This window comes from Sus scrofa, chromosome 12, assembly GCF_054392235.1.
Source record: "Sus scrofa isolate SSC_HxYL_T2T_F1_AM1 chromosome 12, Sscrofa_HxYL_maternal_Yorkshire_Landrace_v2.0, whole genome shotgun sequence".
Classification (NCBI taxonomy): Eukaryota; Metazoa; Chordata; class Mammalia; order Artiodactyla; family Suidae; genus Sus; species Sus scrofa.
Window position 1 is genome coordinate 16,790,978 of NC_139394.1, and position 27,104 is coordinate 16,818,081.

General features: G+C 46.5%; 1 protein-coding gene and 1 long non-coding RNA gene across 3 annotated transcripts in view; both read right to left on the minus strand.

The window, feature by feature from the left end:
• Positions 1-21,649, minus strand: part of ITGB3 (integrin subunit beta 3) — a 58,870-nt gene extending 37,221 nt beyond the window's left edge. Inside the window, exons 1-2 of one of the 2 annotated variants that reach the window (XM_084982928.1) lie at positions 21,533-21,649; positions 3,766-3,851 (exon numbers count right to left, since the gene is read on the minus strand). In XM_084982928.1, coding sequence (XP_084839054.1) covers positions 3,766-3,851; positions 21,533-21,599 — 153 coding nt within the window. In that variant the 5' untranslated portion in view covers positions 21,600-21,649. The remainder of the gene's footprint in view (positions 1-3,765; positions 3,852-21,532) is intronic. The other variant, NM_214002.1, reaches the window with a different exon arrangement.
• LOC146398070 (uncharacterized) lies at positions 15,379-20,100 on the minus strand. The gene is made up of 2 exons (XR_014821003.1): positions 19,498-20,100; positions 15,379-18,739 (listed from the first exon to the last, which is right to left on the minus strand). It is a non-coding gene; the product is annotated as an uncharacterized LOC146398070 (long non-coding RNA).
• Positions 21,650-27,104: the final 5,455 nt, after the last annotated feature.

Below are 27,104 nucleotides of genomic sequence, written 5' to 3' on the forward strand. Positions count from 1 at the left end.
AGGATTCCCCTCTACTTTAGGGTTGCCAAATTTGGTAAATATTGGGGACACACACTAAAAAGTATTTGTTAATTCAAATTTGACTGGGTGTCCTGTATTGCACCTGGCACCCCTTAATTCCACCTCCTCCATGACCCCAACGATAAGCCCCTTCAATGAGCAGTATTTGCCAAACTTGTTATGATAACAACCCATCTGAGTTAACAGGTTCAGGGTCCATCCTGGGAGCCTTCATATTTAACAAGCACCCTAGGTGATTCTTAGCCGCAGGCAAATTGGGAAAGTTCTAGATTCTAACAGGATGCCACTGAGGCCAAGCCCCCATGTTGAATCTCTGTGTGGGGCCAGCCCCTCTGCTAGATTCACAAGCCATTGGCAGCACTCCACCCCAACCCGTATCGGTATCCAGACCCCCAAGAACACACCCTATGCAGATGAGCCCAGAGTCCTGCACTCATCCATGTTGGCTATGTTTTCCCATTACCCAGCCAAGGGCTTGCTGTCCACACCCAGAGCTGCAGTCCTGGAGGACCCCGGGAAAGCTGAGCCCAACCAGTTGTTTTTCCAGGCACTGCCAACCCCGCCTGTCAGCCAAGGTAGGCGAGGCAGAAGCAGAGGCCTCTCCAGGGTTGATTATTCAACAAATCACAAACAAAATGGCCCCAACGGTTCATTTGGGGTTTTTTTTAAGTCAACAGCCAAGATACTTTCAGCAGTTAAACTTGGTCAGTGCAGGGGAAGCCCTCAAGGAAAAAAAATACTGCAGTCGTGTTCAGGTTACAGCCCCCGATTCCCACCTCCCATTGCTCCCCGGGTTGACATGCTGCCCCTTGCCATCTCCTTTGCTATCTCCCCCCCCCTTCCTCCCCTCCTCCTTCAGGAACAGTAATAGTCATTCACTAAACCCGTGGCCTCCCCCGCTTTCCCAGGGTGCTGAGAACTCAGTCATGGCCAGGGTGCTGAGAACTCAGGGTGCTGAGAACTCAGTCATGGCCAGGAGGGTGCTTCACCAACTTCCTGTGTCCCCCTCCCCCTCTCTAGGTCCCATCTCCACTGATTTAACCCAGAGCAATAACTCTGACTTTGTCAACCAACAAACAAGAACAAACAAACAAAAAAACCACTTTCCTGATTAAATTCCAAACCCCCAGAGAAAATCTTTTTGGACCATCTACCTCCCCCAATTAGTTTTCTTTTGTCCCAGGCCAGCCCAGCTTTTCTCTGACTCCTCCTCTCTCCCCGCCCACATCCCTAGGCTAGTTCTACACTGTACTTTGATTTGACCCTGTACCTTGCCCCACACCACACTTCTTCCCCCTTCCCACTTTGGTCAGCCCTGGGGGACAAAATTCACCATGGCCAACCATAAGTAGTCTACATCTTCAAAATCTAGACACTAAGCTAAGGGCTGAGGGCTTTGTTTGGTCAGGCCTCAGCATACCTCAGTTACATAGTTTGTCCCTATGTAGGGGAAAATGTCCTGAAAAAAAGGTAGAAAGGAGACTCCTGGCCATGATGACTAAGCAAGGTCCAGCCAAGTGTCCCTAACCACCCCTCCCCCACGCATCTGCATCTGTAAACTTGCTTCCACATCCACTACCTTGCCTGACCTCACTCCAGTCCGCCAAGCGTGCACCCAGAAGAGCTAGCCCATAAAAGCCTGTGACACCCTTCTTTGGGGCTCAGACTCCGGAAAGCTATCTCCTCTGAGCCTGCCAGCATAATAAACCTGAGTTCTCCAACTCTCCGAGTGCTCGCTTGGTTTCTTCTCGGGTAAAAGAGCTGATACACTGCAGGCACAGAGCTGCTGGAGCTGGTATACTACAGCCACAGGGCTGTCGCTAGAGCTGATACACTGCGGCCGCGGGGCTGCTGGGCAGCTATGCAGATCAACAGAGGTGACAGACACTCCCAGAATATGTTTTATTTTTCCCCAGATTCCTCTGAATCATAGTTGTCTCCATTTTCTCTTGCTTTGGATTGAAAAGGGGTGAAGGAAGAGGGGTCAGCCTGCTCTGAGCGATGCCAGGGCTTCTCCCCTGGCTACCCCTCTGCTCCAGCCAGCTACAGGCCCTCCAGTCCAATGAGGCACCCTCCCCATCTAGCTCTCCTTTCTTCAAGGATTCAGCTGCAGAATTCCAACTTCCCTGTAAAAGAAGCTTAATAATACCATGATGGGGACCAGGGAAGGAGGAGGCGGCAAATGAGAAAGGAGGAGGCCACATCACACAGGGGCAGCCAGCTCAGCCCAGAGGGGTGGAGAACCTGCGGGGGTGGAGGGGAAGGACTCACCCAACCGGCCCCCTACTCCCAGCCCCAGGGAATCTTTCATTTGCTAAATGAAGTCAGTGTGGCCCAGATGTTGGGCAGCTGCTTCTGGAAGCAGTTCTCGTGCTAAACTGCACAGGGGCCAAAGCAGTGTATGGGGCTGGCCTGTGCAGTCCTCTCCTTGAGGGATAAACACAGCCTCCCAGCTCCCGCTGCCCCCACCCCCACCAGCCTGCCAGGGAGGTTGCCTTTTTAGGAAACTCAGCAGATTGGGAAGAGAAGCACACTGAGAGAACGAAGAGGGCCTGGGTTAGAGCAGCCTTAGAGCTGCAGAGGGCGGGACATACTGTCATGACGGCAAGAGCACCTCAGGTGGCTGACACACAGCCAGGCCAGGAGTTCAGGTAACCACCTGTTGGGGAGCCAGGCCGATGACTCAGCCTCAGACTCTGTAATCACTGGAACCTCTCCGGTCACACCACACTCACCACCCCCCTGCCCCCCGCTCCAGCTCTTGCCAGCTCCAGATTCCCATCCTAGCCACAAATTTAGCCATTCCCTCAGACACACTCATTCCCTAGGGCCCCAGACACAACAAATCCTCTGCCTAGACACAGCTAACCCCTTCCTGTCACCCTCCCAGCCTCACCAAATTGGCCCCACGCCCTCTCTCATTGACACCTTTCCAGGAGAGGGAAGGAAAGAGAAGAAAGGGGGAGGAAAAGGCAAAGGCATGGAGGGCCAATCATCAGACAGGAAAGGAGAAAAAGAGTTTCCGACATGGCGCAGCAAAAACAGATGCAACTAGGAACCACGAAGACCCTCTGACTAAGCAGCACCCCCCTACACAACTGCAAGCTCCCTCTTCTATTCACCTTTCTAAAATCTGGGGAGTTCCTATCATGGCTCAGTGATAATCCAACCTGACTAATATCCATGAGGATGTGGGTTTGATTCCTGGCCTCGCTCAGTGGGTTAAGGATCCAGGGTTGCTGTGGCTGTGGCGTAGGCCAGTAGCTGCAGTTCCAATTGGACCCCTAGCCTGGGAACCTCCAGATGCTGCGGGTGCAGCCCTAAAAGACAGAAAGACCAAAAAACAAAAAGTTCTGGAATGTTCATAAGCCAGCATCCCCTCTGTACCTATAACCCACCCCACTTCTGTTTTTGAGACCGAAGGCCCTGCTTTCCAGGGTGCTATACTCCAACAAAAAGCAAACACAGTGTGGTAAAGGGTAGTAACAGCTACAGGGAGGCCAGGAGGCCCGAATAAATGGCTGAAGGCCAGAGCCACGCGGGGTACACTCTGGCTAACATTCCCAGCAAAAACCCATGACAGCTCCCTTGGACATCCATCAGTGAGAAGGCTTCTCTCTAGTTTTGCTCAGAGGGGACAAGGGATTTATGTACTTAGGAGGGAGGAGAAACCCCCAGGGGTCCATATCTACACAAAAGCAGCTATGGCTGGAGAAGAAATACAGTCAGATATCTGCTCCTTACCTCATCTGAGCACCAGGCACACATGGGACTCACAGCCAGACATTGCTGGCAGGAGCTCACACCTCGTGTGGCACAGATGTTGGGCCCTGCAACAGAGAGACAGAGGCATTTGCATGTGATGTGACTTGATGAAGTAACTGGTCTGCCCCATCCTTCCCCAATGCTTCCCAAGTGCCCAGGCTTACACACCTTACCATCCCACAAACATTTTGGGCACAAACACACCTTAACCATCCCATAGACATTTACCAAACACAGGCTGTTTGGTAAGGGACAAGGAGAAGGAAGAAGGTGGGAGAAATTCATCCCTGCCTTCAAATGATGAGGCCACTGTGAGGGCAAGTGAGGGAGTAAGACAGAGCCAGGGACACAAGTGCCAGATCACAACTCATGGGAAGACTTCAACTTAACAACGGATATGGCACCTGCATTTGTACAAATGAAAAGCTGAGGCCATCTCTCCAATTATTCCAGTGACTTAACAGGGCCAGGAGGCACTAACATTAACTCACAACCTAAATATGGGGGGGGTGGGGAGGATAAGGAAATGACTGCCATGGCATTGTCCCACTGGCCTGCCAGGGGAACGCAAATCTTCTAAAACCCCCTCAAGCTTCCCAATACATATATCTTGGGATCCCAGTGTAGAATGCATCAGGGAGAACTGCAGATACTAGAAAAAGTCGACTGACATGAGATGGAAGAAGGTGGAATCAGAGGTGGGAAGGCCTGTATTTGAATTCTGAATGCTCTTCTCATTAGGCATGTCACCATCTTGGGCAACTCACTTAACCTCTATGAAGTGATAACACCTATCTCACAGGATCTGTGCAAAGAATGCAGTAGAGTAAAGGAAAAGCATTGGGCACATGACAAAATGCCACACAAATGGGAAGAGACTTCATCCTGACAAAGGACAGAGAAAAAGCTGGAGGGCGGGTCAGAGACCATCAGAAGGATGAAAAAAGCCCTGAGAAGCCCAGCCAGGAAGCAAAGCCCAGGCAGTTGCCTGGATGCCTGGACAGAAGGCCCCAGCTGCCCCCAGCTTAGCCTTCCTGGCCTCAGCAGGTACACCTCCTCTTCCTGCAGCACCCCAAGGAGGCCCTTTTCCAGTACAGGTGGCCCTCCATATACATGGGTTCTGAATGTGCAAATTCAAACAACTACGGGTTGAAAATGTTCAGGAAAAAAAATTCCAGAAAGTTCCAAAAAAGCAAAACTTGAATATGCCATGTGCCGATGACTACATACCATTTATGTTGGATTTACAACTATTTACATAGCATTCACATTGTATTATAAGTAATCTAGAGATGATTTATAGAATACAGGAGGATGTGCTTGGATTATAGGCAAATACAAAATCATCCTTGGATTTTGATGATGGGGGGAGCCTGGAATCAATGCCCCACAGATTCTGAAGAACAATAGTACAAGGAGCAGAATGAGGAAAACCCATTCCTACTATGACCCAATTATCCTAATAATTCCTTTATCCAGTTTTCTAAAGTGGTCCCTTGTCTCCAGCTGGTAAGACCAGCAAATATATTTTAAAGAAAATCATCCTCGTCATCAGGGTGTTTCCCAGGGTCCCTGAAACTTCTTACAGAGCTGAGTGTCTCAGTCCATTTTACTATAGTGGGACTGAACTCCCTTCCAACATCTGGGCGGAAAAATACCCAGAAAATGCATGTACACATGTGTGCATGGACACACACACACACACACACACACACACACACACACACACACACACACAAACATACACCCCCAGAGTATTGTTAAAAAAAGCTACTCCGAACTTGGAAATAAGCAAAGGGAATATTTGGTGTCTTTTCAATACACAGGGGATCGACCAGTAGACCCATCATGATTAGGGATTATCAGATTTTCCAGGGGTATGTACCTTTTTTTGACTTCTATTAATTAGGATATCTTACAATTCTTGAACAGGTTAATATAAAGAAAATCTGGAGTTCCTGTTGTGGCTCAGCAGTAGCGAACCCGGCTAGTATCCATGGAGACTCAGGTTCGATCCCCGCCCTCGCTCAGTGGGTTAAGGATCCACTGTTGCCATGAGCTGTGGTGTAGGTCGCAGACATGGCTCAGATCTGGCATTGCTGTGGTTGTGGCGTAGGCTGGTAGGTGCAGCTCCAATTAGACCCCTAGCCTGGGAACTTCCAAATGCCACAGGTGTGGCCCTAAAAAGACAAAAAAATAAATAAAGAAAATCTGTAACAGGAGTTCCCTTGTGGCACAGTGGGTTAAGGATCCAGCATTATCACTGCAAGCATGGTGGGTTGATTCTATGGCACTGGTTTAGCCCCCAGCCAGGAAACTTCCGCATGTTGCAGGTGCAGCCAAAAAAGAAAAGAAAATCTGTAACAGTGAAATAACTCTTGATGAAAACAATTTATATGATGTTTATCCAACAGTAACACAAACGATTTCTGTCTGATTAGAAAAGGTAACCCCCAGAGAGTTCCCATCGTGGCTCAGCGGAAATGAATCTGCCTAGTATCCGTGGGGACACAGGTTTGATCCCTGGCCTTGCTCAGTGGGTTAAGGATCCAGCATTGCCAAGAGCTGTGGTATGAGGCTCCTCGGATCTGGCATTGCTGTGGCTGTGGAATAGGCCAGTGGCTACAGCTCCTATTCGACCCCTAGCCTAGGAACCTCCATATGCCACTGGTATAGCCCTAAAAAGACACCCCCCCCCCAAAAAAAGAAAAGGTAACCAATTGTAAATCCCTTCCTTGAATTATCTTTTGAACTAGTTGATATTTAACTGGCCCCCTCATTAAGTGGAAGGATATCTTGATACATATTCATTTTATAATTGTATGCAAATTACACTTTTAACTCTTTGAAAATTACGCTTTAACTGTATTCATCTCAGGGACCCACTAGAAGACAGAGGGACCTAACAGAAAGGGTGCACACACAAGCAGTAGGCTGTGGGATTAATTTCGTAACTCACTGTTAATATGCCCTTATGGAGTTCCCATTGTGGCTCATCGGGTTGAGAACCCGACTAGTATCCATGAGGAAGTGGGTTTAGATCTCTGGCCTCACTCAGTCGGTCAAGGATCCAGCGTTGCCTCAAGCTGTGGTGTAGGTCGCAGATGTGACTGAGACCTGGCATTGTTGGGGCTGTGGCATAGGCCAGAAGCTGTGGCTCTGATTCAAACCCTAGCCCAGAAACTTCCATGTGCTGCAGGTGGAGCCCTAAAAAAATATTTTTTTGTTGTCTTTTTAGGGCCACATCAGGAGCATATGGAGGTTCCCAGGCTAGGGGTCTAATCAGAGCTGTAGCCGCTGGCCTACACCACAGCCACAGCAACACAGGATCTGAGTCGCATCTGCAACCTACACCACAGCTCACAGTAATGCCAGATCCTGACCCACTAAGGGAAGCCAAGGATTGAATCCACATCCTCATGGACACAACTCAGATTTGTTTCCGCTGTACCACAACAGGAATTCCCATACATGGAATTCTTGAAGCACCTTCTGGAAGCCCCACATTTCCTCAGAGCCTTGAGTCTGTCTAACTTCAAAGGCCTTTCCCAACCACTAAAATCCTGCAACTGAGATGCCACTGTAAACCTATGAGTAAACTCTGTGGATCCAGCTTCTGACTGACCCCAATCTTAGCGTGTGATACGAGGACTGTAAGGTGGGAATTATGGCATGGGTCCAGGCCTGGCCCCAAGGCACTAAGACCACCTCTGAGTTGGGGTAGCCCTCAGCCATGCACTGTCTCTAACAGAAGAAAAGTAGCCAGTCTTCCCAGAGCTGCCAGATTCCAAATGCCTGATTGTTCAGAACCAACAATGCAACCAGGAGGCCTCTCCCTGCAAGGGCTGCCTGGCCATCTCTTAGCTCACATCACTCTTTTCCCAGCCAGATGTGAACCTAGCCACCCCCCCCTTACTGCCTTATTGGAAGAGTTCTGAGAGAAACAAAGCCTGAACTGTTTGAGGTATCTGCCTCCTTTTTGGAAGTTTCCATGAGAATCGGTGTCTAGGGGCAATCCTGGACCTGAGAGCCAGGGATTTTCACTAGAGAGAGGGGAAGCACGAGACTGTGGGGTGAGTTAGAGGAGAAAAGAGGTCCATGGGAGGTGTGGGCGCAGTCAAGTTATCTTTTGAAAATTATCTTTTTCCCAGTCTATCCATTTATCCACCCATTCATTCTCAGATTAGCATTTCCCCATGAGTCCTTGACTTGCAGCCACAAAAGAAGGCCTTGCCAGATGTGAAATAAGTAACAGCAGGCCCCCACCCAGTGAACGGGCAGTCCCTGACCCTGGAGGATGCGATGAGCTGCTGGAATTTGTTTTGTAGGAAGTCATGCCCGCGGAGTCATGGTACCCCGCTCCCCGTACCTCCTCTTTTTAACGAATCACAGGTTGATTTCATGAGAAGCAATGACCTCCCCCCACCCCCGCCACCCGGGTCCCCACCCCTCATCAAGACCTGCCACCACCACAGGCAGTTTCCCTGGAACGTCATGGCTGAAACTGACTGACTCACCAGCAGTCTCTGAGCCTGGGCCACGCGGATTCAATGAGCCGCTGCTCAGAAGCCACCCCTCCCCCCTGAACATGTGGAAGGAGTTTGGGCCTCTGTTTCCAGTCATTCATAAGGCCCATGTTCCTGCTCGGCCTCAGCAGCCCTGACTCAGCTCTGCGGGAGGACTGGGGATCTTTATAAGAACTTTGTCACTGAAAAAACCCCTCCCACCCACTTCCTCTGACAGTTTAGCCAGAGCAAGGAAACAAGGTGGACTGGCCCTGTCCTCCCAAGACGGTTGTGAGGACCAAAGGAACCAATCCCTGTCAAGCTCTGAGCACAACGGCGAGCAAGACAGAAAGTTCTCACTAAAGGCTGCTGCCGCTACAGTTGCTCTTGTTCTTGTTGTTGCTGTTGTCATCCTGAGTTCCAAAGTGCTGAAGGCAAATACAATCTAGGACAGATGGCCACGAAGAGAAGGCCAGTTAGAACAGACAAACAAGGAGTTCCCATGTGGCTCAGTGGTAATGAACCCAACCAGTATCCATGAGGACTCAGGTTCAATCCCCAGCCTCCCTCAGTGGGTTAAGGATCCAGCATTGCCGTGAGCTGAGCTGTAGTGTAGGTCACAGATGCAACCGGATCTGGTGTTGCTGTGGCTATGGTGTAGGCCACCAGCTACAGCTCCAATTCAACCCCTAGCCTGGGAACTTCCATATGCCATGGTGCAGTTTTAAAAAGACAAAAAGAAAAAGAAAAAGATAGACAAGACTGGCCAAAAAGTTCACCTGGAAAGTAGAAGGCTATAGTTTGGCATGTCAGCTCAAATCATAGGACCAGAAGAGAGACGAAGGTGGAAAAAAAATGGAAGAAAAAGGGGGAACAAGGAAGTGAGTTGGAACCAGTGGAAGTCATAAGGCGTCAATAAGAGTTACTTGGAGGATACGTCGTCCAACGAGACAGGATGTCAAAACGAGAGAACGGGCCACCCTAGTGAGGCCAGGGGACTCCAGGAGAGGGCTAAGCCAGGGGGAGAGGTGTTCAGGGAAGGACGATGACGCTTACAGCTGACCCTACAAACCTCTCTCTTACTATCTGCCGGGGAGTCCTGGCCTGGGTCCCCAGCCCCCCCACTGACCCCTGACTGGTCAATTCTCAAATAGGTCCATGGGGACACTGGGTGACTCAGGCAGTGCCTGATCTTCCACTGCAGTCACCTGGCTGAGTGAGTCATCCAAAAACAAAACATGTGCTAACTGCGCCATGGATATAACAAGTGGTTTCTCTAAAGCAAGTTGTTAAGAAAGTTTATTTTGGTTCCTTCATTACATGTAGCAGCAGTTCAGTAATCCAAGCAGGGGAAGGAGAAAGGAAGGTGGATTTCAAGGTACCACCAACCTCTGTGCCCTGAGCAGAAAGCATTGCCTAAAGCAGTAGGAAATCCAAACTACCATACAGGAGGCATCCTGATGTCAGACATTTTCAAATGTGTACAAGTATAACCAAATCGCTTGGTTATAAAGCAGAAATTATCACAACATGGTAAATCAACTATACTTCAATAAAAATTTTAAAAAATGAAAAAAGTACTTGGAAAGATTAAAGAGTCTCCCTATACCTTTTTAAGTTCATGTTTTTTTAAATGTTATTCTAAGTCTAAATATTTACAAGAATGAGTTTTCTAATAGAGCATAAATATGAATATTTTAAAATGAAACTACTATATCATTCTTGTAAATAAACCTAATGGAATCTCTTTAAAAAAGTGCATCAGAGCCAATTAAATGTGGGACTTAAGGAGTTCCCGCTGTGGAACAACAGGATCAGCAGCATCTCTAGAGTACCAGGATGCAGGTTCAATCCCCAACCCAGCACAGCGGGGTTAAGGATCAGGCATTGCCGCACCTGTGGCAGAGGTTGCAACTGTGGCTCAGATCTTATCTGTGGCTGGGAACTCCATATGCCTCGGGGCAGCCAAAAAATAAAAAATATATATATGTACTTAACATCAGAAGGCATTTGTGTGCAATTCGCCTCTACCAATATTAATGGGTTTTTTTTTTGTTGTTGTTGTTGCTTTTTAGAGTCGCACCCGCAGCATATGGAGGTTCCCAGGCTAGGGGTCTAATCGGAGCTGTTGCCGTGAGCCTATGCCACAGCCACAGCAACTCAGGATATGAGCCACATCTTCGACCTACACCACAGCTCACAGAAATGCCAGATCCTTAACCCACTGAGAGAGTCCAGAGATCGAAATTACAACCTCGTGGTTCCTAGTCGGATTTGTTTCCGCTACACCATGATGGGAACAATATTAATGTTTTATGAGTTGAATTGTGTCTCCTCAAAAGATATGCTGGAGTCCTAACCCCCAGAACCTATGACTGTGACCTTATTTGGAAATAGGGTCTTTGCAGATGCAACCAAGATGAGGTCATTAGGGTGTTCCCTAGGCCAATACGACTGAAGTCCTTATAAAAGGAAAATACCAGAAAACAGACAGACAGAGAGAATGCTGTGTGAAGACAGAGGCAGAGATTGGAGTGATGCAGCTGAAGGGCCAGCTACCACCAGAAGCTAGGAAGATACAAGACAGGAGACCACACAGAGTCTCAGAGGGATCATGGCCCTGCTGACCCTTTGATTTCTAGGTTCCAGAGACAATACATTTCTATTGTTTAAAGCCACACAGTTACAGTAGCCCTGAAAAGCTAATACGAAATGGATTTGCACATCCATAACTTATATGACATGATTTTGAAGAACACCGTCCTGAAATCCTTGGCATGATTGAGAAAAGCCAGCCTAGAATGAAAACTTTGCAATGGTTAATCCACCTACGGATAATAGAGATGTGGTCACTTTAGTTTTATACTTTTCTACTAACACATGTCAGTGGTGTTGGCATTCATTCATCCACTCATTTACTCAACAAATATTCACTGAGTACCTCCCTATGACCAGCTCTCTGCTAAGCACTGGAGACACACTAAACAAACTCCCTACTCTTCTGGAGCTCAGAACTCAGAGAAAATCAAACATGCTCAGCAGAAAACCAAAATATATACAAGAAAAAAATAAAATTTCAAAAAGCGGCAAATGCATCAAGAAAATAACGTAGGATAAAGAAAGAGCATCTGTGAGGGGAGGGTGTTTTCTTTAGCAAAAGTGGTCAAGAAAGGCCTCTCTGAGGGACATTTCAAAATGATATGAAGGCGTGAGTCATGGGAAGATGTAGGGGACGAGTATTCCAAAAAGAGTCCACAAGAGTTGGACAGACCTCACTCAGCCTCTTAAAGAAACAGCAGGAAGAGAGAGGAAAGTGGAGAGGGATGGAGAGGTGGTTGGAAACGCAGAACAGCCACCGTAGGGAGTGTGGCTGTCATTCTCCATGTGGTGGGAAGCCACTGGAGGACCGTGAGCAGAAAAAGATCATCCTGGCCATTGAAAGGAGCACAGACAGTAAGGGAACAAGATCAGAAAGAGACCAATCAGGAAGCAATTACGATAATCCAAACAGCAGAGGGCAAGGAGGTAGATCTGAATGGGAGCGGTGTCCACAGTGTGTACTCAGAGGACTTGATGTGAAGGCGTGGCGGGGGGGGCAGCAGAGAAAGACAGGAAGCCTTTGCTCTGAGCAACTGGATCTCCATGGACAAAGTCTAAATGTGCTGACCACTGGCCATGTCCCTTCACTGACCCTTCAGCCAGTCAGTAGGCTCTGCCCTTGCACATGAAGTCCAAGCATGTCTGGTTAACATCTCCAACCAGGTTAACTAGGTAGCCATGTGCTAATCACTGTATAAAAAGGATGGAGTCCTGTCTTCTGTATGGTTGTTATCTAAAAGTTAACTCCTGACCCCTGGAAAACACCCCAAGGGCAGGGGTAGCAAAACAGTGAACATTATTACTGCGTAACAGTGGGTGTGGCGAGGGAAGCATGCTGGAGATCTCAGGTCTAAAGACACTTTTACCAATCCCAGAGGCTGTGCCACCTCAGGCCCATCCCTTTTTGTCTCTGGTGCTCTCTTTTCGTTGTTGTTGTTCTCTTTTCAGGGCCACACCTGCTGCACATGGAAGTTCCCAGGCTAGGGGTCCAATCAGAGCTACAGCTGCCGGCCTATACCACAGCCACAGCAATATGGGATCTGAGCCGAGTCTGTGACCTACACCACAGCTCACGGCAACACTGGATCTTTAGTCTGCTGAGCGAGGCCAGGGATCAAACCCTCATCCTCATGGATACTAGTCGGGTTCATTAACACTGAGCCACAATGGGAACTCCCTCTCTGGTGCTCTCTTAAGGTCCAGTGACTCTTTGAGTCTCTGTCACATCCCTATTCAATAACTTATCATTCATTGTTCCCTAGTACTTAACAGGTCTAACCCAGCCACATCAGCAAAGCACTGGAGACTCCCGACAAGCTGCTTCCTTTCCTCCATGTTCTCCGATGTGGGGATGTGGGCGTAACACTTATCTCGGAAGCGGTTAGGATTAAATGAGATAATATATGTGAAAGAACCATGCATAGTGGATGCTCGATACAAGTTGGTTTCCTTCCTCCTTATCTTCATGCCAAAGACTTCCTGTACTAGGAATGTCCACCCCCTCACACCCCTACCCACCTCAGGGTGAGACCCTTTGGCTCTACAGGACATAGTGCAGAAATCCCTGGCCAGGAGACAGGAGCCCCCAGGGCTAGACTCCGCCAATGCCACTAAACTGGTTGTATGATCTTAGGCAAGTCACTTCACCTCTCAGGGCCTCCTTTTTGTTCCTTTGTAAAACAAAGGGTATTGGGTTAGATGCTTTTCAAGGTGCCGCCAGCCCTGAAAGTATGTATTCCAGGCAGAAAGCAACAGCAAGGTGACTAATACTCTAGGAAGCCTAGCTAGCATCCCAGGGCCCAAACCCCTCATACAATGCACACATGTCCATTTCTCCTCATGTCCTAACTAATATTTGGTTCAAATGCTGCCTCTCAAGTTCTGGAAAATTTTATCAGCAAAGGTTCCACCTCACCCCCCATCTGACTCATTCAGTATAGAAAGGAGGCAAGCCTGTACCAAGCTCTGAGGCCCAGCCCAGCAGCACCCTGCTGGTGACCTCCTTGACATCCATCTGCCCAGTTCTGGTACTTTTCCTCCCCTTCTACCTTGTGGGTAGAGACAGCAGGCGGCGGTGCTGTCGCCAGCACTTGTTGCCAGTCTGTCTTGCTAGAAAGGCAAACCGGTCCCAGCATTTTGGAAGACAATTTCACAAAACCTATTAACATTTAAATTTAAAATATTCATGTCCTGGAGTTCCTGTCGTGGCACAGCAGAAACGAATCTGACTAGGAACCCTGAGGTTGTGGGTTTGATCCCTAGCCTTGCTCAGTGGGTTAAGGATCCGGTGTTGCGGTGAGCTGTGGTATAGGTCACAGATGCGGCTTGGATCTGACATTGCTGTGGCTGTGGCATAGGCCAGCAACTGTAGCTCCGATTGGACCCCTAGCCTGGGAATCTCCATATGCCACAGGTGCAGCCCTAAAAAGCAAAATAAAAATAAAAATTAAATATTCATGTCCTTTGACCTAGCAGCTTTGGTCTAAGAAATTCAACCTAGGAGTTCCCACTGTGGTGTAACAGGATCAGAGGTATCTCTGCAGCGCTAGGACGAAGGTTCAATCCCTGACCTGGCACAGCGGGTTAAGGATCCAGAGTTGCCACAGCAGCTGCAGAGGTCAAAACTTCAGTTCAGATTTGATCCCTAGCCTGGGAAGGCCATATGCTGTGGGCCAGCTAAAAAAAGAAAAAAAAAATCAACCTATAGAAACACTTGAACAAATGTGCATAATAATGAACAAGGATGTCCCCTGCAGCTTCATTTGATGGCAGCAGATAACTGGAAATGATCCCAACATCTATCAACAGGGAATTGATTAAGAAAATTCAGGTATATCCATATTACAATATGCCTTCTGGCTAGAATTACAACTCTTGGAATAAACAGTAATGAAAAGCCATAAACTAACATAAAAAGATGCCCATGGTATATTAAGTGACATGAGCCTATTGTGGATGTCCTGCTTAAGAAAAAACAACAATGATAAATAATTATATATGGTGACATATATGTAGGGAAAAAAACCTGGAGAACATGTTACTTGTGGTTGTCTTTAAGGACCAGACTACAAAGGACTTGCACTTTCTACCTTATTCCTGTACTTCTTGACCTTTCCTTTTTTTTTTTTTTTTTTTTTTTGTAAAACAGACTGAATTATTCTTATAAGCTAAAAGAAAATTAAAGCTAATTTAAAATATTCTCTGTTCTGCCTCAGTCTCTACTTTTGCATTCATTTAAATGGAGGCTCTCCAGGAATTCCCATCGTGGCTCAGCGGTTAAGGAACCCGACCAGTATCCATGAGGACTCGGGTTTGATCCCTGGCCTCGCTCAGTGCATTAAGAATCCGGTGTTGCCGTGAGCTATGGTGTAGGTCGCAGACGCGGCTCGGATCCCATGTTGCTGTGGCTCTGGCAAAGGCCGGCAGCTGTAGCTCTGATTAGACCCCTAGCCTGGGAACCTCCATATGCCACTGGTGCTGCCCTAATAAAAATAAAAAATGGTTTTTAAATAAAATAAATAAATGGAGTCTCCCCGGAGCATGTGGACTCTTTACAAACAGAGCACCTTCAGCATCAAAACCTGGTAATATCTTGGAATTCCAAAGTTCTCAATGAGAACTCCACAAAAAGCTTGGTCCATCCCACTCCCACAGCCCTCAGGAATCTCCCAGGAAAGAGCATGGTCTGTCCTCAACTTGCAGGAATCCCAGAATGGAGACACCATATTCCCCTCCCCTCTGGGGAGTTGGTCAAACCTGCCCCTTGCAGGTGACTCCAGCCCAGGCTGAATCTGGAGGAGTTTATCACATGTGGTGGCTAAAGCAGGGGTTTGGAACCATCAGTGGATCTCATAGACCTGGGTTTTCTCTATCCAAGAATCCCATCAGTAAAAGATTTAAGGTTGACCACAGGGACTTTTAAAGTGGCTACTGAATGTGCCTTTCGCCAAACTTCTGAATTCTTCCGGTACAAATTTTTTCAAGCTTGTTTTTAACTGTAGATCTCCCTTTTTCCCCCAAAGAAATCCCTAAATGAAATTGCACATTATTAATCTGTTAAAGGAAAAGTTTCTCCAGTTGAAGGTTAGGAGGGGCAAGAGCAAACTGGAGTCTTTCTCAACCCTTTGCAACCCCTGAGACACTAACAGTCTGAGGCCCAAGGTAAGAGGACTGTTTAAAGTCACCCAGCAAATTGACAAAGAAGCTTGCAGAGCCATGAGTCAAATATTGGCTTCTCAATTCCAAACCCCCAATTCTTTTCACCCTGAAGGGTTTTTATCTACATGAAAAATAGTGGCTTTTATGAGTTCCCACCGTGGCTCAGCAGAAATGAATCTGACTAGCATCCATGAGGACACAGGTTCAATCCCTGGCCTCGCTCAGTGGGTTAAGGATCCGGCGTTGCTCAGAGCTGTGGGTCGCAGACATGGCTCAGATCTGGCGTTGCTGTGGCTGTGGTGTAGGCCAGCAGCTGTAGCTCTGATTCGACCCCTAGCCTGGGAACCTCCACATGCCACAGGTGAGGCCCTAAAAAGACCAAAAAAAAAAAAAATAGTGGCTTTTGTAAGTTGAAAAATATAACACAAATTTAAGTAAAGGAATACACACACACACACACACACACACACACGAATTATTATTTATGCAAGGGGGAAAAATTCTGAGTAGAATACACCATCTGATTTATAGTGAGCATTACAAGGAATAGAATTAGAAGGGAACCAGACATTTCACCCTTCAGTGAGTGGCTTTCTTATAAACAGCACATATCATCTCAGTCTCCCCTTGGATGTTTGAATATCTTCACTAACTGGGCTAAGAAATGCTGGCAAGGAAGAGGAGGAGTCTTTTTGTGGGAACATGAGAGAAAACCAGAAAGAAAGACTTAGAGTAGGTTTTTGGTTTTTGTTTTTTTTTCCAAAGGTGCTACCCCAAATTTTTAAAGGTAGATTAGCCCCAGGTTTACTTAGCTTCTGGCTCCAAGTTTTGTGACATATCATATTTGCCCACATTTGCTTTAAGGACCAAGAATAATAAAAGGGCTGGTTGCTGCAAAATCCTCTCTGATATCGAGGATATTACCACTTAGCACTCTGGAAATCTAACAGCTTATAGGTGGCCCAAATGGATCCATCGAATTTGAAAATGTACACACTGAAAGCTGGATCTGGACCTAACAGATACAGCTGTAAAGGTAACTGTCTCACACCTGAGGAAGATGGAATAGTCTCAGACAACCTCTTAGCATTCTGATACAAGCAACAACATGGCTGAGTCTCAAATGCATTATGCTAAGTGAAAAAAGCCAGACTTGAAACACTACACACTGCATGATTTCATTTATACAACATTCTGTAAAAGGTAGAACTAAAGGGACAGAACACAGATCAGTGGTTGCCAGGAACTAGGGAACAGGGCGGGGGAATGGAACTGATGACAAAGGAGCTCATGGGACCTGTTTAGGATGATGGAAATATTCTGTATCTCGATTATGCTGATGATTACTTGACTGCATGCATTTGTCAAAGTTCATTTTTAAGTACACCTAAAAAAGATTTATTTTACTGTTCAAAATTATACCTAAATAAATTTAAATTTGGAAAAAGAGTGTTGCTGGGAATGCTGTGTGCATAGAGAAAAAGGCAGATTTCATAAATTTTTCGCTGGAAAGTCTGACATTTAAATAAACACCAGTTTACACAGGGAGAACAGAGAGCGTCATTTCCCTGCTTCCACCTGCTTTTCCATTCATGACCTGAGCTCCATCTGCCACAATGACCTTCCCACTCAGGAAGGTAGAAGAGGCAATGGGGTGAAGTGGCAGGCCAGCTCTGTGGGCAGCAGCGGGGACTGGATCAAACCAGTCAGTTTATCCCTGAAGCTGCTCAGTCACTCCCCCAGTCAATTATCTGTCTGCTGATTCATGAGTTGTGGTTCCTGTGGGCATGCTTCCTGGCTATTGCTGCCAGCAAGGGCAGAAGCAGTCTTAGGGCTGGAAGGGGATGATAACCAGAAATCCTGAGTGAGGTGTGGCACTGCAGAGGAGGCATTTCCACTAGGAAATTCCAGAGCCATTATCCAGACTCCCCCTCCTCACCGTTGCCTCCTTGTCCCATCTTCACGCTGTTCCCAGGAGACCTCTGCCACTCACACTCACAATTTGGAGGGCGGTAAAGCAGAATGCTGCCTTCCTGTGTCTCTTTTCCCAGGAGGGGAAAAAAAGGCAGACACTTCACAGAGGGTCCCTTGACTTTTCAACACTCTCAGATCAGAGATCTAAATGGTGCAGAAGTGCAGAGGTCCAAGTGCCCACAGAACTCGTGGTCTCAGCTACAGTCTAATACACTCCAGCGTGCCCGGATGGAGCACTTGAGGATCGCTTATAAATGAACGCAGATATCCAAATATTAAAGCAAGGTGCACTGGTTCTACATGCCATTTCATAGCCATCCATAGGAATTTATTTTGCCCCCTTTGTGCCAGCCACTGAGCATAGAGTGTTGAACAAAATAGACACGTCCTTCTCCTCATGGTACCTCAGATCCTGTGAATGTCTTTTACTTTCCTCTTTTCCCAGGGACAGGACTTAAAGTTTTCTCATGAATAAAGCAAAAACATGGGATTCTCTCCTCCCTGGGCTCTTCTGCGGGTTCTTGCTGGGTGAGAGCCGCTGAGAGATATGACATGCTACCAGTGTGGAATAGGCTAAAATAAGGAGTCCCCTGCCACATAGCTGGGGAAAGAGGGGCTCTTTTGGTCTCATTCTGGGGACCTGAATTGCTTTCATGCATGAGGCAGTAATGATTTTGCCCCCAATACATTGCAGATACCATGGATAGGAAGAATGACGGTAGTAGTTGCCACTTATTGAAAAATTATTTTGTGTCTTTATCTCATTTACTTGGCATAATCATAGAAATATGTTTTCTCCACTTTAGAGATGAGGAAACTGAGGAACAAAGAGATTAAGAAACTTGTCCAAGGTAAAACAGCCAATAAAAAGCAATATCAAGACCCAAGGAGGAGTTCCCATCGTGGCGCAGTGGTTAACGAATCCGACTAGGAACCATGAGGTTGTGGGTTCGGTCCCTGCCCTTGCTCAGTGGGTTAACCATCCGGCGTTGCCGTGAGCTGTGGTGTAGGTTGCAGACGCGGCTCAGATCCTACGTTGCTGTGGCTCTGGCGTAGGCCGGTGGCTACAGTTCCGATTTGACCCCTAGCCTGGGAACCTCCATATGCCGTGGGCGCGGCCCAAGAAATAGCAACAACAACAACAAAAAGACAAAAAAAAAAAAAAAAAAAAAAAAGACCCAAGGAGTCACTGTGGCACAACAGGATCCACCGTGTCTCTGGAGTGCTGGGGCATAGGTTCAATCCCCAGCCCACCACATTGGGTTAAGGACTCTGTGGCTCAGAGTCTTGGATCTAATCCCTGGTCTGGGAATTCCAAATGCCTCCAGGCAGCCAGAAAAGAAAAAAAGAAAAAGGAAACAAAACCACAATTGTTTAAGGAAAAAAAAAAGACTTAAACACCACATCTGACTGGCTTTAAACCATAGCTGCCCTTTTCCCCACCCAACAAGCCTTCCTCCTAGGTCTCTTCAGCCTCTGAGGGTTCCTGCAGAGGGCTTCAGTTGAACAGTTTCCAGGATATAAATTCAGGAGGAGAAATCAGTACCTCAGTTCAGAACCAATCAGTTTAGGTGTTCCCACTGTGGCTCAGCGGTAACAAACCCTACTAGCATCCATGAGAATGCGGGTTTGATTCCTGGCCTTGCTCAGTGGCTTAAGGATCCGGTGTGGCTGCAAGCTGTGGTGTAGGTCACAGATGTGGTTGGGATCTGGTGTTGCTGTGGCTGTGGGGTAAGCTGGCAGCTGCAGCTCCATTTCAACCCCTAGCCTGGGAACTTCCATATGCCATGGGTGAGGCCCTAAAAAGACCAAAAAAGGAAAGAAAGAAGGAAGAAAGGAAGGAAGGAAAGAACGAAAAGAGAGAGAGAGAAAGAAAGAAAGAAGGAAAGAAAGAAAGAAAGAAAGAAAGAGAGAGAGAGAGAGAGAAAGAAAAAGGAGAAAAACTATGTTTACCCATCACCATGGCTGGAATCACCCCAATCACAACAAGGAATCTGTGAACAGATTCCCCTAGAGGCTATTTAATGCTAACTTAGGTATGTCAATGCAGTGGAATCCTATATCGATCATTACAACTGTGTGAACTAGATCACCAAAAGGTATACTAGAAGCGAGGGGTGGAGAAAGAGACACTAAAATAAAAAATACACTCTTTTGGAGTTCCCGTCGTGGTTCAGTGGTTAACGAATCCAACTAGGAACCATGAGGTTTCGGGTTCAATCCCTGGCCTTGCTCAATGGGTTAAGGATCCAGCATTGCCTTGAGCTATGGTCTAGATTGCAGACGCAGCTTGGATCCCGAATGGCTGTGGCTGTGGTGTAGGCTGGCGGCTACAGCTCCGATTCGACCCTTAGCCTGGGAACCTCCATATGCCGTGGGAGTGGCCCTAGAAAAGGCAAAAAAAACAAAAAAAAAAACCAAACACTCTTTTTCTTCACCAAATGAACCACGCACCATGCTAGGTTCCATCTTGTTACCCTACTTCTAAAACTGTAAGAAAATATAATGATTAGACTCAGACATCTTTCTGAAATTCAGGAAGTTGTAGATGTAAAAAGAAAGCAAAAAAAAAAAAAAAGTTTTAAATTCATGAAAAAAGGCATCTGTGTAGGAGAGAGGTGAGTTGCCTCTGGATTTCTCCATTACCCCCATCAACAGCAGACAGCATCTGAATCAAGGCTCTAACCTCTCCCAGGGCAGAATGACGGAGATTCATAATTTTGTGCCATTGCAGAATAAAGGCATCAGTTGACTTGTTTGAGCATTTATCACATAGGAAGCCTCGGCAGTAATAACTTAAACAGCCCCCTATATATTATTTGTAACTCCTTCATCAAGTTATGGATCATAAATTGTGGTGATGGTTTCATGAGTCTATAATTATATCCAAACTCAAGTAATATACATTAAATATATACAGCTTTTTGTTGTCAATCATACCTCAATGAAGTGTTAAAAAAAAAAAAAAGATACTGTTGCCCTGTCAGGTACAATCTCTTATACACGAGTCATCAAGTCTTTCTGAATAATTATTCTCCAAATGGGCTTAGCAATAAATCTTACTTTAAAAAAATATCCTCTGCAGGCTCTAAATTGCTTTACAGTGAGTACCACTCTTTTCTTTTAAGGTAATATGTGCACACCTGTTGAGTCCTCTGCAGAGGAACGTTGCTGTGTATCAGGAGCCAGAGTTCTCCCTGGAAAGGTCACTCGGGCTCCGGAAAGACCAAGGGCAGCACCCCCGGGCTGTGCTCTGCCCCTCCCAGCACCAATGAGGCCGAGTGCCAGCTGCCTCGGCAGTTGATAGCGGGTGCAGCGGCAAGACAGACAAAGCCAGGGAGCCAAGCCAGCTCCAGGGGACCCCTGGTGTGGCTGCTCGCCTACACCGGAGACCTTTTCGGATGCTGGGTTTGTCCCGGAAGCAGAGGCACGGCTGCCGCCCAGGGACCCTGTAGGAGGCAGAGCCCTCATCCTCCTCAGAGTTGCTCCCGCTGGGAGCCACCAAGTAAAAAACAAAAATTTGGGAAAAGTATAACACAAAGAGAAAAAGGAATGAGGAGTAACGGGTAAATCTGCGCGCGCACGTTCTCTTATCCGAGAAGCACATCCCTCTGTCAAGATGCGGACCAGCTCTGGGAAGCCCCAGCTCGCCTCGGTTACCGGACCCAGTCTGCCTTCGCGCGGCCAGGACCACCTGCGACGCGCGCAACCCGGGCTGAACTCGGGGCTCAGAGATGCGCCCCCGGCGCCGCGCTCGCCGACACCGCGAGCAGGCGCCTAACCTCGCTAACTAAGGGCTCGCTTCGGCGTCGCGGACGACCCGCCCCTAGGTAGCCCCTCGCCGTTGCCACAGCCGAAGGTCCCCAGCCTGGCCCTGAGCACTCCGAGCTCAGCCGCGCAGGACCCGCCCGCCCGCTTTCCCCGCTCCAAGTCTGCACACGCGGCTGCGGCAGAATGCGCGGCACGGCTCCCCGAAGAGCTGCGTCCCGCCGCGCGGGAGCCTCACTCACCTCCGACGCCGACGCCCGCCAGCGCCCCCACCACCAGCACAGCGGCCCAGAGCGGCCGCGCTCGCATCTCGTCCACCCGCTGCCGCCCTCCGCCTCAGCTGTGCCCTCCCTCCCCACAGCGAGCAGCGGCGCCTGCGGCCGCTTTTCCCGCAGCCAGAGGGGAGGGGACGCTGTGGGTGGGACGCAACGGGGCGGGCCGTGGACTTGCGCTTCCTCCCCTCAGGTCCTTTGCTGGACCCTCCAGAACAGAGAGGGAAGTTGGAAACCGTCGCTCCTCTCTCGCCGCCTCAGCTCAGCCCGCGAGCATCCGCCTGCCTGCAAGTCAGGCACGACTGAGACCCGGGGCGGGCGAGGGCGCATCCTCCACAGATGTCCTGGTCCCAGGGTCCGCGCTGGCACCTGGTATGCTTAGAAAATCCAGGCGCCTGTGGCCCCTCTCCGGACCTAGGTCATCTCCCCGGAGACGCCCACGTGGCTCTTTTTCTTTCTTTCTTTCTTTTTTTTTTTTTTTTTTTTTTCTCTCTCTCTCTCTCTCACCTGAATTCTCCTTGGGCACTTTCTGTCCGAACCTTGAGTTTCATTCACTCACATATTCGTGCATTTACTTGACAAACCTATTGAATGCCTACTCGGTGCCAGGCACGGGCTTAGTCCTTTATTATTCACTAATTTTTATCTGGGGAGTAGTTTGGTTTTCCCGTAGACCGTAAGCCTCTAGAGGACAAAACCACATCTTAAGTTTGTGTGTGCAGTTGAAGTCCACAAAGGGACTTTCTCTTCAAATGCTCGCTCAGAGTATCTGATAAAAGTTTCAGAACACAGTCAATATATGGCCTCCATGCAAACCTACAGGCCTTGGAACTTTACTGCATTCTCTTCAAAGCCCTTCTGCTTTTCCCCAGTCCTGCCTCATAGACTCTGGGTCTTCCCCAAACTAGAAACTTCAAAGTTCAAAGAGGCAAAATACTAGGGCTGTGAACAGGAGGCCACCAGGGACAGGGGCGGGTGCAGGCTGTCTCAATGGATAGCTCTAAGATGATTTAAAAAAACAAAAAACAAAAAAACAAGGCCTGAAACATAAGGCAGAATTTGGATATCTCTCCAGTTCCTGGGCTCCTCTAAAGGCTTTATGGCTGCCTGGAAAACCTGTTGCTTCCTCAAGCCCTCAAGACACACAAGATGCCTGAAAACTGGCCCTGGCTCAGATCTCCAGCCTAGCCCTAGAATATACTTAGCATTCCCAAACACTCCAGGCCTTTCTATCTGACTGATCTTACTTCTTTTTTCTGCTTGGAAAATTCCACTTATCTTTCAAAACATCTCAGATGTCACCTCTTCCAAGTAATCTTGTCTGATGCCCCCACCCTCAGCAAAGGTGGGCATTCCCTCCTCAGACCTCCCAATACTAGGATACACCAAAAGAACAGCATGCATCAGCAGAAATGTCAGGAGGGATTTGCAAGGGGTCAGGGGAAAAGCCAGCCCCCAAAGGGTAGCTGGGCTTCCTCACCTGAGCTCCATTAACCTCTCCTAGCTGCTGGAGGGCCTCCAGGTCAGAAGCCAGTGGCCCCGTGCAAAATTCAGATCTCACAGTCTGATTACATCTCTGCCTAGATATTTACATATTTGCTTAATTCATATATATGTGTGTGTATATATGTGTATATACACATATATATAAAACCAATCTTCCATTCACCAGTATCTCCTCACCCTGGATCTCTGGAACAAACCACTTGGGGGTGGGCACTGGTCAAGTAAATACGCCGTCCAAGTTTCTAGCCCCTTCAGCCTGAAGAACTTTCTTTAGCAGATCTTGTAATGAAGGTCCACTGGCAACAAATATTCTCAACTTTCATTTGTTTCATCCTCAGTTTTAATGATATTTCTTATATATAGATTTGTAGGTTAACAGATTTTTTTCAGTACTTTAAAGATGTTGTCCCATTGCAAATCAACTATACTTCAATAAAACTTTAAAAAATGAAAAAAAAAATTAAAAAAAGAGGTTGTCCCACTGTTTTTTGGCCACTGATGAGAAGTCAGCCATCATTTTCACTTACATTCTTATTTTCTGTCTTTTCCCTCTGGCTTTTTTTTTCTTCTTTTTTTGAAACAGAGAAGTTTCAAAATACTAGAGTTTCCTTTTATTCTTTGCTCAGTTTCCTCCACTGTTAACATTTTCTATTACCATATTGTAATTATTAAAATTATCATTGATATGATACTATTAACTAATCTAGACACAATATTTGAATCTTGCTAGTATTCCACTAATGTCCTTCTTCTAGTCCAGGATCCAATCCAGGATCCCCTGTCGTATTGTCATCATGTCTCCTTAGTCTCCTTCAATCTATGGCCTTTTCTTTCTTTTCTTTCATCACCTTGACACTTTTGTGTCAGGAATTATGCCAGTTATTGTGTAGTATGTCCCTCAGTTTGGTTGTTCTAAGGTTGTCTCATGATTGTATTGGGGCATTCTAAACAAGAATATCACAAAAGTTATGTGCCTTGTCAGTACATCATATCAAGAGGTACATGATAACAATATGTCATTTTTTACAATGTTAACTTTGATCACATAGTTAGGGTGGCGTCTGCCAGGTTTCTTTAGTATAAAATAACAATCTTGGAGTTCCCGTCGTGGCGCAGTGGTTAACGAATCCGACTAGGAACCATGAGGTTGCAGGTTCGGTCCCTGCCCTTGCTCAGTGGGTTAAGGATCCCGAGTTGCCATGAGCTGAGGTGTAGGTTGCAGACGCGGCTCGGATCCCGCGTTGCTGAGACTCTGGTGTAGGCTGGTGGCTACAGCTCCGATGCGACCCCTAGCCTGGGAACCTCCATGTGCCGCGGGAGCAGCCCAAAGAAATAGCAAAAAGACAAATAAATAAATAAATAAATAAATAAAATAACAATCTTTCTCTTTGAAATGAATAAAAACTTTATGAGAAGATGCTTCAATTCTATGCAAATACCCTGTTTCTCTTCATACTGTCACCCACTAGTTTTAGCATCCATCATGGTTCTTGATTGCAGTTAGTGTGATGTTTGGTTAATAGTGATTTTCTATTTCCTTTTTTCCTTCTACAGCTATCAATTGGTATTCCACAATAAGGAAAACTTGCCCCCTTCACTCTCATTCTTAAAATTCATTTATTTATCTATATCTGTATTAATTCCTGGATATTTATTTTATTCAATGAGTTATAATCCAATACTATCATTATATATTTTGTTGCTCAAATTATCTCTAGCTGCTTCCTTTTTTTTTTTTTTTGGCTGCACCTGCAGCATGTGGAAGTTCCCTGATCCAGAGATCAAACCTGTGCCACAGCAGCAACCTGAGTCACTGCAGTGACAATGCCAGGTCCTTAACTCAGTGAGCCACACGGGAACTCCTGTCTCTAGCTGCTTTTAAGCTTACTCTTTATCTTTGTTTTTTTTAGCATCTTGACTGTAAAGTGAATAGTTTTTGTTTTCTTCATATTTATCCTGCTTGGGGTTAATGAGACTCCTAGATATATAAGTGGTTTATTTTTCACCAAATATAGGAAATCCTCAGCCATTATTTCTTCCAATATTTTTTCTGCCCATCCTCTCTCTCCTGACCTTCTGAAACTCCAATTACACATATTTTAGATACTATCTAAAGTAAAGTAAGTATCCCATAGAATACTGAGGCTCCAGGCTTCTTTAAATCATTTTTTGTTGTTTTTCAGTTAAATAGTCTAGTGATCTCTCTTCAAGTGTCCCAATCCTTTCTTTTGCACCCTCTAATATGCTGTTAAGCCTAGCCAGGAAATTTTTCAGACATTGTGTTTTAAGTTCTAGAATTTCTCTTTGCTTCTCTTTCATAGTTCCAATTTCTCTGCAGAGATTACCCATATCTTCAATTCTTATGTCTGTATTTTCCTTTGAGTCCTCAAAGATGTCTACAGCCACTATTTTAAAATTCCAGTCTGCTAGTTTTTTTATTAAGTATAGTCAATTTACAATGTTGTGCCAATTTCTGCTCTATAGCAAAGTGACCCAGTCAACACATAAATACATTCTTTTTCTCATATTATCTTCCACCATGTTCTATCCCCAAAAATTGGCTAGTTCCCTGTGCTATACAGTAGGGTCTCATTGCTTATTCATTTTAAATGTAATGGTTTGCATCTACTAGCCCCAAACTCCCAGTCCATCCACTCCCTCCCACTCCTAGGCAATGGCTAGTCTATTCTCTCTGACTGGAAGTATGTTTCTTTTTATCAATAGGTCCATTTGTCAGTCTGCTAATTCTGACTCATCTCAGGAACTGTTTCTCTTTACTGATTTTTTTTTTTAGTGGGTTCCAATTTCCTGCTTCTTCACATGTATAATAATGTTAGATTATATACTAATCATTGTGAATTATTCATTTCAGAGTTTATATTTTCACTTGAGTATTGAATTTTGTTCCATTAGGCAATTAAATTACTGGCAGGTTATCTTTTTTTTTTTTTTAATGGTTGCACTCACAGCATATGGAAGTTCCTGGGCCGAGGATTGAATCCGAGCCGAAGCTGCAACCTACACTGCAGCTGTGGCAATGCCGGATCCTTTAACCCATTGCACCGGGCCAGGGATTGAACTTGTACCTCCTCAGCAACCTGAGCCACTGCGGTTGGTTTCTTAACCCACTGTGCCACAGTGGGAACTCCAGCAGGTTATCTTGATAGGTTGGATTGATTCTTTTTCAGGGCTGGCCATTTTTAATTTTATCCTTAGCCTTAGGGTGTTTGGGTTTTGTTTGTTTGTTTGTTTTTGTTTCATTATGTTTTTACTGTAGAACATGGTCCTTACTCCTAAGGTGTGGACTTTCTGTATCATCTACCTACCCAAGTTGTTCAGTGAGATCTTTTTATTCTGACTGCGCTAAAACTCCAATAACTCTAAGCCATGTGCAACCTCTAGTGTTCTTTTCAGCTCTCATCTCCTCTCTGCTAAGCCTTATAGAGTCTCATCCTCATCCAAAGACCATGGAGATCACCCATGCAAACTTCTGGGGCCACCTCTGTGTTCAGCTCCTTCCTCTAAAAGCCTTTCCCACAAAATACAGGTTCTGCAGCAGCCCTGAACTGTTAAACCATCATGCACTTTTTAGGCTCCACCTTCTGGCACTGCAATCCAGAAAGCTCGGCAGATAGATGTAGGGCTCACTGCATGTGTTTACCTCCCCTCAAGGATTATATTTCTGCCATTCTGATTATAATCTTGCCATTGTCAATGTCTAAAGCAGTTTCTCAAATATTTTATCTAAATTATTGTTATTTACTGTGAGAAAGCAAGTCCCATACTAGTCACGTTGTCATAGTCAGAAGCAGAAGTTCTATGATTGTTTATCTATCCAGCTCTGTCTCGTTCACCATCTCCTCTCTGTAGTGGACAGTAATATTGCATTCCCTGGTAGGCTCTGGGTAAATAAAATAATTTCTTCCCAACTCCCCAGTTGATAGGACTATGGAGGAGTATCCAACGCATGACAGACAGAAGATCTTCCCCAAGATGCATTTAAGATGCAAGAATCACATTATCTGGCTCCTTGATT